The sequence below is a fragment of the Physella acuta genome, unplaced genomic scaffold (assembly GCF_028476545.2).
Source record: "Physella acuta isolate Inbredline_101_S28 unplaced genomic scaffold, ASM2847654v3 ptg000049l, whole genome shotgun sequence".
In the NCBI taxonomy this organism is placed as follows: domain Eukaryota; kingdom Metazoa; phylum Mollusca; class Gastropoda; family Physidae; genus Physella; species Physella acuta.
This window is the reverse complement of record NW_026731569.1, coordinates 22,223-37,640: the sequence shown is the minus strand read 5'-3', so window position 1 is coordinate 37,640 and position 15,418 is coordinate 22,223. Positions and strand designations below refer to the sequence as shown.

The 15,418-nt window shown below is 36.0% G+C and overlaps 1 protein-coding gene across 3 annotated transcripts in view; it reads left to right on the top strand.

Annotated features, from left to right (window-relative positions):
* LOC131944941 (xylan 1,4-beta-xylosidase) overlaps positions 1–15,418 on the top strand; it is a 68,697-nt gene that overhangs the window by 37,933 nt on the left and 15,346 nt on the right. For all 3 annotated transcript variants that reach the window (XM_059305865.1, XM_059305849.1, XM_059305855.1), the window contains 3 exons: positions 1,730–1,833; positions 8,800–8,891; positions 12,860–13,086. In XM_059305865.1, coding sequence (XP_059161848.1) covers positions 1,730–1,833; positions 8,800–8,891; positions 12,860–13,086 — 423 coding nt within the window. The remainder of the gene's footprint in view (positions 1–1,729; positions 1,834–8,799; positions 8,892–12,859; positions 13,087–15,418) is intronic.

The following is a 15,418-nucleotide window of genomic DNA, read 5'->3' as shown; positions in this document are numbered from 1 at the left end:
AGCTGAACGTAACAAAAAAAAAAACTTTCACTAGTTGTTGTTTTCCAAATTTATATTAAGATCTGAGTATTATTGAATTGTGTCACATGACACTATTTTGTTTAAATGATTCCTTTTTGGTTTTGATACAAAATGGTGTAAAAATCGACAAAAAACTGCAAAAGAAAGTTTCAAAAGTCTGGTTTTGGGGAAGCAATAAAATATACCATGGTGGATAGAATATATTATAGCATATACGTACCGCGCGTTGCCGCGGGGATAGAAGAAAGTCTGACGGAATATACTAAGAAAGTTTCTTCAATGCTTTACCAATCCTATATTCTTAGACGCGTGACCTTGTTTTCTTAAACTGGGTTATTTAAATGCAAACAATGTCTGCGCTTGGATCATATTTATCGGGGCACGGGTTTACCTACACTACCGTCCAAATCGCACCCTGCCGGGGCGCCGGCGGACGCGTCTGATTATGTTTAGTGAACGTCTCTAAAACACAATCTTGCGCTAAGTCTTTCGCAATATTAAAAACGGACGTAGGTGCCATAACGCTCACGGGGGGGGGGGGGGGGCGTACTTGCCTGACTCAATTTTTTGAACCACTATAATGCCCCGTTTTATCCATAGTTTATCTCACTGTTTAAAACGAACATAGCCGCCATAGCGCTCACGGGAAAGACATGGGCGCTAAATTGCACCCGTGCGAAATTGAATTGTTTCTTCTTAGAAACCTTCTCGGTAGTATTCTCATCAACTCCTCACATTTTCATGGCACTCGGATGAACGACGTCGAACAGCATCCGACTTTTATTATTTTTATATACCATGTATAAAAAGCACCCTCCTGGTGCGCCGCCCTTGCAAAATAAAAATAAAAATATTTTTTTAACAGAAACCTGGAGTGTTTCAATCAACTCCCCAAAGTTTGATGGCGATCGGATGAACGGTGTCAAACCGCATAGATAAAACGAATTTTTTTTTCCATAAAAAACGTTTTAATAACAAGCTTTTATATAATAATGCACTAAAAAGTAGAAAATAAATTATACACTACTACTTAAATAACTATAAAGAAAAGCGTGGGACACTTTAGTATCTATTGGATACCTTTACTTTACTTTCGATTTGCAACCCCACCCTCAAATTTTTCTCTATATATTTTGCTATTTTTTGCCTTGGTGTCACCCTCCTAAATGGTGTCACCCGGTGCGGTCATCTTTACTAATGTTTAGGAAGAGACCCACGCTTTTCTTTATAGTTATTTAAATAGTAGTCTATAATTTATTTTCTACTTTTTAGTGCATTATTACATAAAAGCTTGTTTTTAAAACGTTTTTTTTTTATGAACAATTTTTTTAGTACTTTACATGTTTTATTTACACTAGAGTTGCATGATTAAAAACGATGCGCACCTAATGAACGCGATGACGCGTGTCTAATAGTGATTAATAGTTTGATGAAACAGCCTATTAATTTGGACACAATTTTAATTAATTCATAAAAAATTAATCAGGCAACCAATTAAGTCAACATTAATGTCATTGTTGCATTGTCTTCATGTCTTGACTCTAGTGGCAACGTTGAAACAAATCTGTTAGAAGTGTCCGAAATTTCGCTCGGGCGTTTCGATCTTGAGAGACTGACGACTGAAGACAGAGACAGTGAATTGAATAAAAGCTTGTAAAAAAGCTCTTATTATTAAATTAAAATTTCTAATCATGTGATCTTTGATTAGGATCTGATTCAAGATTTATCCAAGCTAGCGCTGGATGTAAACATTTTAATGTTCACGGAGGTCCAGAAAACATTCCAGTCTCAAGATTTTCCTTCGACGCTAAGGTAGGTGTTATGTTTGCTAAAATTACGTACATTACTCTTACTGTCGTATTGAATCGACCAAGGGCAATCATTGAAGGCTATACAGATTGGTAAGCTCATAACCTGAATCTGGTGGGGTTTTTTTTTCAAATTAATCATATAGCTTTATTAAGAGAAAAAAATAATTGGAACCAACACTTAAACATATCACTACTTACAACAACAACAAAAAAATAACAAACAAAAAAACGAATCAATAACAGTGGATTGATTTTTTAAATTTTTAAATTTTTTTTAAAAAATTTTGTTGTTGTAAGTAGTGATATGTTTAAGTGTTGGTTCCAATTATTTTATTTAAATAATAATCATTAAAAAAGTTAAAAAAAACCCACGTTTTCTGATTGAACTAAAAAGTAGAAAATAAATGCTATACATCACAATAATGCAAGCGATCACTCTACTATAAGCGATGAAAAACGTGGGGCGCCGAAGTAAAAGTTATATTACTATTGATTAGATAATACTATTGACTTTTATTAGGGAGCTTGTAGAGAGTCAACAGTATTAGAAACTGTAAGAAAATCACGGCGCCCCACGTTTTTCATCGCTTATAGTAGAGTGATCGCTTGCATTATTGTGATGTATAGCATTTATTTTCTACTTTTTAGTTCAATCAGAAAACGTGGGTTTTTAAAAACTTTTTTAATGATTATTATTTTCTACTTTTTAGTCTTTGTCTGTTTGTTTGCATTGAAAACTTGCTATCGATTTTATCTTTTCACTTTTTTTTTGGGTAAACGAAGAAAACTCGTAAAAAGACAACTCGTAAAAAACACGTTGTGTGAATACGTTACTGACTAGAACACATAGATTTGAACCCGTGTCGAGTGGGTTAGCAATCGTGTGCCCAACCACTCGACCATATCGTCTCCCCCATACTGGCCACCAGTTGTTACGTTCTGGTTGTTTGTAGACAAACACCGCGTGACAACAACTCAGTAAGAAAAAGAGGGAGAGTACCGAACCTTGTTTTCATCAAATTACAGTTACTGGGTTATGTCCCTTTTCCCCCCACGTTTTTTGTACAATTATATAGGGGTATAAAATGATCAATAAAATGTTTTCATGGATCAATTTAGTAATAATAACAGTTGAATATTCTATTGTCATCCGAAACAAAGCTTCCCTGAAAATTTCAGCGCGCTAGCTAACTGGGAAGTGCCCGAAATTTCGATCGCAAGATTTGATTGGAAAAACAAACAAACAAACAAACAGAGGCGAAAGCAAGTTAAAGAAAACGTGGGGAAAAAAACCAATCAATAACAGAATGGGATCTGCCATCCGGTGTTAGAGCCTTGTCGTGGCTTGGCAGCTCGTGTATCCTGACCACCCCCTGAGTTATACCAGCGGGAGTGTAAACTCCTAGTAGGTTCAACCAAGCTGGGAAGGTCTGCGCGGGTAGGGATCAGACCAAAGCTAACACCCTGGTCCTCCAGGTTGGGGGTTGAAACATAAGGCTAGCAACCTTATCTCATTAAAAAAATATACCGCTACAGAAACTGCAAGTACACAAATCCAACACCAACTTGGTCGAGGAGGTTCTTCTCTAGAAGAGCCCATCATGCCTACTAGTGAAAGCCTAACGGAAGCTAGTTTGCTGACAAATCTCCTAACGCCCAAGACTAAAACCAGATTAGGGACCTGGAACATCAGAACCCTATATGAAAGCAGCAGATCAGCCCAGGTCGCCAAAGAAATGAGGAGGTATAAACTAAAAGTCCTAGGATTAAGTGAGACACGATGGAATGGCAGTGGCCAAACTAGGTTGGTCTCGGGAGAGACTGTCATCTACTCAGGCCACGAGGACGAAGATCATGAACACACGCAAGGTGTAGCCATAATGATGTCTCCAGAAGTAACAGATGCTTTGATTGCATGGGAACTGAACCAGTCTCGCCACGACTCATAGGATCTCGTTCAATGCCAAGGGAAGGAAAACAACTTTAATCCAGTGCTATGGACCCACAAATGCTGCAACAGATGAAGAGAAAGAGGACTTTTACAGCGCCCTACAAGCTCAAATTGACAAATCACCAAAAAGAGATATAAAGATAGTAATGGGAGACATGAATGCCAAAGTTGGAACAGAAAATAAAGATCGTGAGCACACAATGGGGAAAAATGGAATAGGCATAATAAATGAAAACGGGGAATTCTTTGCTGATTTCTGCGCATTTAATGATCTAATTATAGAGGGGACAATTTTCTCTCATAAAGATATACATAAGACCACCTGGGCGTCACTCGATGGCAAAACAAAGAACCAAATTTATCACATCACAGTTTCCAGAAAGCGGAGAAGAAGTTTAATGGATGTTAGGGCGAAACGAGGTGCAGATATAGCCTCAGACCACCAACTCGTGGTTGCAATATTAAAATTAAAACTAAAATCTTACAGGGATCGAGCTGATAAACCGCACTTTAAATTCAATACAGCATATCTTAGGAGTCCAAAAAATAAAGGAAGACTAACTGCGCGGTAAAAAAAATAGGTATGAAGCACTCTCCAGCCTGGCAGAAGAAACAGTAGAGCAAATATGGCTAGGAATACAGGAACTATGGAAGTCAACATGTACTGACATATTGGGAAGAAGAAGAAATGAACAAAAAGAATGGATCACAGCAGAGACATGGGCCAAAATTGAAGATAGAAAAGAGATAAAGCAAAAGATGCACAAATGTAAGGATGAAAAAAAGAAAATAAACCTCAGAACACACTATTGTGAAGTAAATCGCATGGTCAGGAAAAGTGCAAAAGAAGACAAAAGACAGTTCATACAAGAGATGATAGCGGAGGAAGAAACTGCAGCACAACAAGGAAAAATGAAGAGGCTCTATGAAGTAACCAGGACCCTATCAGGCAAGAATATCAACCCCAACAAACCAGTAAAGGATATAGTAGGAAATATCTTAACAAGTGACACAGAACAGAGAGACAGATGGGTACAGCACTTTGATGAGATTTTAAACCATCCTCTCTCATCAAACATCCCTGATATACCACCTGCAAACCACCTACTAAATGTGTGTACAGATCCACCCACAAAGTTAGAAACAATAATAGCAATAAAGAACATGGCAAAGCAGCTGGCCCGGACGGCATCCCACCAGAGGCACTCAAAGCAGACCCAGCCATATCAGCAGACATACTACATCCTCTACTTAAGCAGATTTGGGAAGAAGAAATAATCCCATCTGACTGGAAACTGGGATACCTGATAAAACTGCCAAAGAAGGGAGACCTGACACAATGCAACAACTGGAGAGGGATAATGCTTCTTTCAGTCCCAAGTAAGGTGCGGACAAGAATCACCCTAGGGAGACTTAGAGATGCCTTGGACAAAAAGCTGAGACAAGAACAAGCTGGTTTTCGTCAAGACAGGTCATGTACTGACCACATTGCCACGCTGCGCATCATTATTGAACAGTCCCTTGAGTGCAATCCCCCTTATACATGACTTTTGTCGACTTTGAAAAGGCGTTTGACAGTGTGAATAGAGACGGTATCTGGAAGTTAATGAGCCACTATGGAATACCCAAAAAATTATATCTATCACACAGAAACTATATGAAGACTCCACCAGTCAGTTAATACACAAGGGAAAACTAACAAAACCATTCACGGTGACGACGGGAGTAAGACAGGGATGTATGCTATCGCCAATGATATTCTTGATGGTAATCGACTGGATCATGCTGCAAAACCAAAAAAAAAACGACACAGGAATCCAGTGGAGTTTCACCAAAGGCTGGAAGATCTTGATTTTGCCGATGACATCTGCCTACTATCTCACAAGCATCAACATACGCAAACCAAACTAAATCGGCTATCTGAAGAAGCCTACAAAGTTGGAAGGGTTCGTGAAGTTATGACTGAGAACTACTTTGCGCGTTTTGTCTTCTCTATTCTATCGCTAATCTAGTTTGTAAATGCTATTTTATGGTACTTTTCTGTTTAAGTAGTCACTCCCTAAGAAAACCCCTCGCAAGACCATTGGTGATCGCAATCAGCAGTTTAGGAACCCGTGAACTAAAAGATAAAATGGGAAACTGGCCGTAACTATACTATCGAAAATCGAGCTGAATAATTAACCCAATTTAAGGCTCACATGTACTACCATGGAATCAAAATAGAATAATATTTAACAATGTAGGGATCTGGGTCTAGTGAAAATCTAAACAACGTTTCTGCTTTTTTTATTATTATCTTCTTTGCATTGAAAGCATTGAGTGTAATCATCTTCCGGAAATTTTTTCCCGGTTGGTTGAGGTTTGTAGCGATGCATGTAAGTTTACAGGTGCTGGATGACGATCTCACAAAAGAGTCAGAATTCAAGTTTATTTATAAAAAGAAAGAAAGTCTACCGCCCCCCCGAACGAAATGGAATTTAAATAGAAGATATATACTTTTAATAGTGTCCGCCCCCCCCCCCTCGGAAATTTTAGCCCCCCCCCCCCGAAAATTTCAAGTGCCCCCCCCCCCCCCCCCCCAGAGAAAAAAGTCCGGAAGAAGCATTGCTCTCAATGGTTTGCACGACAATGCGGCAACGCCTTTAATAATATTATTAGGCATATTGGGCCCTGTTCGACCCCCCCCCCCCCACTGAATCCTATTACTTATTGTAAAGTATGAAACGACTGGGGGCCTTTTAGAACTTTTAATTATTTCTACAATAGAAAAAAAAAACTGGGTTTTCATTTTCTTCTTAAAATTACTTATATTAAACAAAAATTAAAATTACAATGTAAAAGTTTTAATTATTTTAAGAGGGAAAAGGGCCCCTAAGTGCCTTGAGCCCCTATGTCTTGCTTACGCTAGCTTTACGGTAGCTACGCCACTGGGTAGGAGAACGCATAGGGGTGTCAGAAAAAACTCGCCACATCAGGGAAAAATCTGCAAATGGGTCAAAACTGACCAGTCGTATTTCCCTATATAATCTTTGTATTTTATGAAAAAAAAAACCAGAGGGTAATTTCAACACGGATTTTATGGCACTTACCCTCTTTTTATCTGGCTATTTTTTTTTTTGCAAGCTCCTAGGTAAATGGCTTGGCCTTTTGGGAAAACTGTCGGTTTGACTCAAAGCCCTCAACGAGGGATTTAAAGATAACCGCGAGTGAAAATCTCCTTATTTGAGCCGAAGAACCCCCCTTGATATTTTGTGAGGTGGTAGGAGAACACCTAGGGATGTAACAAAAAACTCGGCATATCTAGGAAAACGTCGTAAAGGAGTCAAAACTGACCATTCGTATTTCCCTATATAATCTTTGTATTTTATGGGAAAAACAGAGGGTAAATTCACCAAAGATATTAGGACTTTTACCTTATGTACATCTGGCTAATTTTTTTTGCATGCACCTAGGTAAATGGTTTGGCCTTATGGAAAACTGTCGATTTGACTCAAAGCCCTCGACGAGGGCTAAAAGATGACCGCGAGTGAAAATCTCCTTATTTGAGCTATATTACGAAAAATCTTTTGCCGAACGACCCCCCTTGACATTTTGTAAGCCGGTAGGAGAACGCATAGGGGTGTCAGAAAAAACTCGCCACATCCGGGAAAAATCTGCAAATGGGTCAAAACTGACCAGTCGTATTTCCCTATATAATCTTTGTATTTTATGTGAAAAACAGGCTAATTTTAACACAAATTTTGGGGTACTTAACCTCGGTATATCTGGCTAATTTTTTGCATGCACCTCTATAGATTAAGCCGTATGGAAAAACTGTTGGTCAGACTCAAAGCCCTCGACGGAGCTAAAAATGATCGCGAATGAAATTCTCCTTATGTAAGTGAAATGTGAAAGTATTTTATTTTAAAATTTGTCAGCAAATATAATAAGCTGAATAAATAGGACACTCACATGGAGGGTTACAAAAAAAACTTTATTCCCGTCGAAAAAAACCTTTTACGGACGTTAGATTTGTCCAGCAGACGTATGTTCTTATTTAAACAATTGTTTGTGAAAACGTAAACAAACTCTACGTAATTTGGTTTTTGTACAGGGGAGGTAACTTATTAAAATAATATTTTTTTAATAATTGTTATACTATTTTAAAGAAAGAACAAAAATTACAACGTACAGTATTCGTTTGAATAAATATTTAGTTATTAATTAAAGTATTTATTGTAATAAAAATGGAAAAATTAATAGCGAAACTGAATTTATTATAATTTTTGTGTATATACTATTTAGGTAGCCTTTGCAGTTCTAATAACCTTGCGGGTTATAATGTTGCGAATACATAACTGTTTGCATGACAAGAAATTACTAAAATCTCTTTAATCTTAGGCCATAAGCACTATACATAACAGCCAATCACCAATTAATTAATCATTCAAATTCTCAAAATCTTTATTTTAAAACCTAAGCAAAGGTAGGCAGTATGCCTAGGTTCATATATAAGTAATAGAATGATACTTAGATTTAAAAAAAATTTTAGTGACCTATTATAACCTATTATAACCGAAAGTAGTGTTTTTCTCTGGTTTCGGTTACTAAAATACCGATTACGTAAAATCTTTTTATTTTGTATTTTCACATAATATTATCTTGTATTTTCACTTTTTGAGTGATATTTGGGGACCGGAAATTTTACTTACCGGTATTTCCGTTTTCTCAAAAAATATCACTTCTTGTTTTTAACGTTCCGTGTAGTTAAAGACTCAATGACTATATATATACATACATATATATATATATATATATATATATATATATATATATATATATATATATATATATATATATATATAATTTTTTCGGGTGGGGGGTTGGGGGGGGGGGGGTTGACACCATTAGGTGCCGCACCGGGTGACAGGGTGACACCCGACCTAGTGACGCCACTGTTCGTTAGGAAGCGTTTTATAGATCGCAGTGTTCATCTTATAGTACATTAACAAAATTGTTACCTGGTTGATTCTTCAGGTGTCCGAGGTTGATTGGAGAATGACATTTCTACCAGCGTTTAGAGCGTGTGTCAAAGCTGGTACACTTAGCTTAATGTGTAGCTACAATAGGTAAGTAGTTGCCATTAAAGTACGATTTAACAGTAATCTCTTGACAGTTTTAGTCATTGGCTAAGACAGTGGAAACTCAACCCACAATGGGCTTAATGACAAACAGGGAAACGTGACGAAGGATCAATATAACCTAAACATGTATTAAAAATTAGAATCAGTGGCCAAGGTAGACTAAGTCTAAGAAGCTAAAAATATGTTATAGAATAAATAGCAAATAACTTTATTGTATGACTAAAAAGCCTAAAAGTGGTGCACCATCATAACGTACCCGGTCAAAACTGCCCCGTCAAAACGACCCCTTCAATATGACCTCGTGAAATTGACCCCCACAAAACGACCCGTCAAAAGGGCCCCGACAAATAGGCTCCCGACAAATGAGCTCCCGACATTTAGGCTCCCGACAAAATGGACTCCCGACAAATTGACTCCTGACAAATAGGCTCAGGACATAATGGCTCCCACAACCGACTCTTTTGATGGAAGTCATAGCTAGATTAAATAATATGAAAATAAGGCCCGACAGTAGTATATTAGGTCACTTTTGGAGCGAATCCGCAGGCGCTGGGTGAGCAGGAGCAGGAGCAGGAGCAAAGGATATATAGGAAAATACTCCCCGCCTGGGTGAGCCGCAGGGACAATGACATATAGCAAAATACTCACCCACCAGGGTGAGGTGGGTGAGCCGCAGGAACAACGAGATATAGTAAAATACTCCCTGGGCGAGGTGGAGGTACATCCTCATATAGTAAAATACTCACCCAACTGGGTGAAGGTGGGTGAGCCGCAGGAACAATGAGATATAGTAAAATACTCACCCACCCTAGGGTGGGTGAGCAGGTGGGGGAGTAGGTCAGTAGGTCACCACCGATGACCTTGTGACGTAATCAGTGACCTTGTGACGTTATCACCAGCGGTGACCTTGTTACGTAATTTTAATGAGTTTTAATGAGTTTTAATGAGTTTTTAATGAGTTTAATTTTAATTAATTAGATTTTAATTAATTTTTATTAACGAGTTACGTAATTTGATTATTTGTTTGATTTTTTAATTGTTTAATTTGTTTGTTTACTTGTTGTTTAATTTAATTACTTTGTTTTTAATTAGTTTAATTATTATTTTTTAATTTAAATTTTATTTTTAAATTTTATAGTTGTTTATTTATTTTGTTTTGTAATTTTTATTAACGAGTTACGTAATTTGATTATTTGTTTGATTTTAATTTTTTAAAGTTTAATTTTGTAATTTTAATTTATTATTTTTATTAATTTTTATTAACTAGTTACGTAATTTACTTTTAATTTTTTTTAATTTTTAAATTTTTTAAATTTTTAAAATTATTATTTTTTATTTTTAAATTATATTTTTTAATTGTTGTTTACTTGTTGTTTGTTTATTTTTTAATTAGTTTAATTTTTTAAATTTTAATTTGAATTTAATTACTTTGTTTACTTGTTGTTTAATTTGTTGATATATTTATTTTCTTTGTTGTATGTTGCTTTAAATTCTCCAACACAACGCTAACGTATACTTTGTGCCCCGACTTCCATTAGCCATAGCTGTTACTCATTAGCGACAGCTGTTACTTATCGATCTACTAGTGAGGTTTTCTCGGCGCTGCCCGTTTTTTAATGGGAATGTATTGATCGACTCGCCTCGACCCCGTGTAGCCATTAACCAACAGGCGACAGCTGTGCATCAGTTGTGCAACAGCTGGTACCACACTTTCCACTAACAGTTAAACGTACAGTGTCATGGGTTTTAAGTTTCTGGTACGAGTATGTTAAACGTATACACATTCAGTGTTCAATACATATTCGATTATAGTAACATGGGTGAGGGGGGTGAGCAGGTGGGTGAATGGGGAAATACTTCAACATCTCAGTGAGGTGGGTGAGCAGATAGGTGAAGGGGAACAGGAGTAGGAGTAAAGGATATATAGTAAAAGATTCCACCACCTAAGTGAGGTGTGTGAGGAGGTGGATTTTAATTTTAATTTTAATTTTTTATTTTATTTTTTCATCATCTATTAACTTTAAGGTTCTATAACTCTATATATTTAAATACATTTTTCGGTTCATCCGAGTTTACTCCCCCTAACGTAAGTACATGTAAAGAGGGATTTCCTATAGATCTGTAATGAATTCGGCCTTTTTGACTATGACTGGTTGTCCAGGTGTTGACATGATACACTTTTTTGAGATACACGTACACACACGCACACACATACACACACACACATACACACGCAGACACACACGCGCGCGCGCGCGCGAAATTCATACTAGTTCGGTAAAGGCGCAGAGAACTTATAGGTATACATTATCATGGCGACAACAAAAGCGACCCTTATTTTATTTACATGAAAGCGTGTTTTCCAAAAAGTGTCACCATGCCGTTGGCATTTTCGCAGCGGGGTTTATTTTAAGTGCACCCCGTGCACGCTTGTTTACATTTTAAAAGACGTGTCGCGTGTCTTCCCTAATAGAGAAACGAGAGGAAAGACAACTGTTCTAAAATTAGAACAGCCTTGTTTACAGACACGAGTATCGTCCCTTGTGAAAAAAATTCTCGTCAGAATCCTTAACTAAACATTCAATTTCTTTAACAAGTTAAAATATAATTTAGGAAGACAAGGGTTATCAACATTAGACGCCACCGAGTTTGTTTTCTGTGACGACAAGGCACAATACACTTTTGTATTTTATGCCTAAGTAGAGGGGTGGGATATTTTTTCTTTGTAAGCGTGTTGTAAACAATGGGTAGAGGAGGCGATTACTAAGTAAGAGCGGAGAGAACGTGGTTTGCATCGCGATATTTGAAAACAGTGCGATGTTTAACCTCAACCAAAAAAGGCAATGAACCTAGAAGGAAGACGAATATATATCTTAGTCTTGCAGCAGATTACCTTCCCATGTTCGCTTTAGTATTACAGTTTTCATCAAACGTCTTTTTGACTTGCACTTCTTTAATTTAAGAAGGTTTACTTATACATAAGACATTACATCTAATTACAATTTTTTATTTTTACCACTCAATGTATTTTGTTTTTCTATATCTTGCATTGTCATCTTAATTTTTTATCACCTTAGTAAAAATTTGCTTAATATTATAAACTTCAAGTTTTTAAAAAACAACAACGTTATAGTACGTCGTGTCAAATGACACACCGTTTAAAATGTCTACATTTAAATTTCACCAAAATAATGACGTGTAAAAACTAAATATGGTATGACGTTAGCATACATAATATTCAATCAAATCACTCTAAAGTACAAATCAATAATTTTGATTGATTAAGGGGCTGGGTGAGTTATTTTTTTTATCACTATTCGCCCTTCCCCTTCCATTTGTCCGCAACCCCTTCCCCCTTCTCCCATCCCCTAAGCTCAATACCAACCGATAGATAAACAGTTCGTACCACTACCCACACTATACCTATTCCATTAAAGAGACAAAGGAAGTATGACAAAGTAACAAACCTACATTTATCTACATTCAACTAATGTTGCAACCCCTAGACACTACAACAGATTGGGATACATAACTTGTAGGCACCATTCCTCAATGAATACCACATGCGCCCTAGCCTATATATATATATATATATATATATATATATATATATATATATATATATATATATATATATATGTATGTATGTATGTATGTATGTTTATATATATATATATATATATATATATATATATATATATATATATATATATATATATATATATATATATATATATATATATATATATATATATATATATATATAAATATATATATATATATATATATATATATATATATATATATATATATATATATATATATATATATATATATATATATAAATATATATAAATATATAAATATATATATATATATATATATATATATATATATATATATATATATATGAGGCAGTTATTTTACTGTTTAATGTATATTTTTGTATTAAGAATAAACGGTGTTCCTGCCTGCGCAAATAAAGAACTTCTGACGGACATTACGAGAGGGGAATGGAATTTTAAAGGTTATGTCATTAGTGATCAGGGTGCTATTGAGAACATACAAGATGAACACCACTACACAAATAACACTATTGACACTGCTGCTGCTGCTGTAGGAGCTGGGTGTAACCTAGAATTATCAAACAATCTACCCAAGCCAGTTTATATGTCTATAGGTATGTCTGTTTGCTTAAATGGTTCCAATCAGCATTGACTTACACATTTTAGATAGGTTTGCTTAAAATGTTACATTTCGAACATTTTACTTTCATACCTTTGTATTTGCGCAAGCTATTTTAAAGTGTAACTAGCCATTCCGCACTGTAATGTAGTACTTAAGTAAGCGGTCGTTGTGTTTACTCTGATTCAACAACGAGGCGTTGTTGTTGTTTTTTTTAGGATTTCTTCAAAGAAGATAAAAATGTGTCTTTTTACTTTCTCGTATACGAAGTATAGAGAAAAATATTGTAATCATACCAAAAAAAAAATATTTTTTAAAAAATCTAAATTTTTCCCACGTTTTCTTTAACTTGCTTTCGTCTCTGTTTGTTTGTCTTTCCAATCAAATCTTGCGATCGAAATTTCTGGCACTTCCCAGTTAGCTAGCGCGCTGAAATTTTCAGGGAAGCTTTGTTTTGGATGACATTTGAATATTCAATTGTTATTATTACTAAATTGATCCATGGAAACATTTTATTGAGCATTTTAGACCGCTATTTAATCTATCTATATATATAATTCTCCTCTGCGAGCCATTAGAAAACAAGCTGCAAGCGCCTCCTTACAGTCCCCTCTCTTTCTCTCTATCGCTATCACTACCACCCTACCCCACCCCCATATGGTCTGGTGAGCTGTGGTCACGTTAATGTTTACAAACCGTACAGCCAGGTTTAGTGACGGCTATTAGGGGCAGATAATTTAGTTTGAACCGACTTTAAACTTACAGGAGGTAACTAAGAGGAGGCTGCTTTCACGGGGGGGGGGGTGTAGGGTCGGGGTTAGGGGAAAGAAGGGGGGTTAGTGTTTTAAAGCAAATATTTTCAGTGGCATCATTGGTACTGTCGAATTCACAAATTATGAATTACTGAAAAGTAGAAAATAAATCAACTAAATAGCGGCGTATGATACGCCGCGGGTCGGCTCGTTGTAGTAAAAACGTGGGGAAAAAGGGACATAACCCAGTAACTGTAATTTGTGTACAAACAACCGTAACAACTGGTGGCCAGTATGGGGGGAGACGATATGGTCGAGTGGTTGGGCACACGATTGCTATCCCACTCGACACGGGTTCAAATCTATGTGTTCCAGTCAGTAACGTATTCACACAACGTGTTTTTTACGGGTTGTCTTTTTACGAGTTGTCTTCGTTTACCCAAAAAAAAGTGAAAAGATAAAATCGATAGCAAGATTTTAATGCAAACAAACAGACAAAGACTAAAAAGTAGAAAATAATAATCATTAAAAAAGTTTTTAAAAACCCACGTTTTCTGATTGAACTAAAAAGTAGAAAATAAATGCTATACATCACAATAATACAAGCGATCACTCTACTATAAGCGATCAAAAACGTGGGGCGCCGAAGTAAAAGTTATATTACTATTGATTAGATAATACTATTGACTTTTATTAGGGAGCTTGTAGAGAGTCAACAGTATTAGAAACTGTAAGAAAATCACGGCGCCCCACGTTTTTGATCGCTTATAGTAGAGTGATCGCTTGCATTATTGTGATGTATAGCATTTATTTTCTACTTTTTAGTTCAATCAGAAAACGTGGGTTTTTAAAAACTTTTTTAATGATTATTTGCAAATCTCGACGTTTTACACCTCCCTGAGTCGGAAAAACATACTTTTGCAATCTTGTCTGTATGTCTGTATGTGTGTGTGTGTATGCGTGCGGTTGTGCGTGTGTGTGTGTGTGTATGCGTGCGTGTGTGTATGTGTCTGTAAACACGATAACTTGAGTACCGTTACAGTTGGGTTGATGAAATTTCATATATAAGGATTATATCAAAATCGTAGATCTGTATCAACTTTTCAGCGATTTCCAATAACCGGAAATGGATTTTTTTCTACTTTCCATTTTTCATAAACCTTATAACTTGAGTACTATTTCAAATAGATAAATGAAATTTCACATGTAAGTAAACGATCTAGTTCTCTGCCTTTATCAAATTTTGAGTAATTTCCGTTGACCGGAAGTAGTAATTTACGTTATTTCCGATTTCTAAAAAACTGCATGTGAATTTAGGCATTCACTTGGTGCGCAATTTTTTTCTCTACGAGATTATATTATATTTTAAAAGTTTAAGTAATTAAAAAGGGATTAAAATATTGTCTATATCCCGAGTTGCCATCCCCCGTAGTGTTATATAAGTATACTCGAGAAAGTTTAGGGGAGATCACTCCCGGTTTATTTTTTTTGTAGTGGAAAAAAGTTACGTTATGTTGAGTCAATATTTCATCCTAAATATCCATCTATTTCCAGACTGATTTATTAATTTGACAA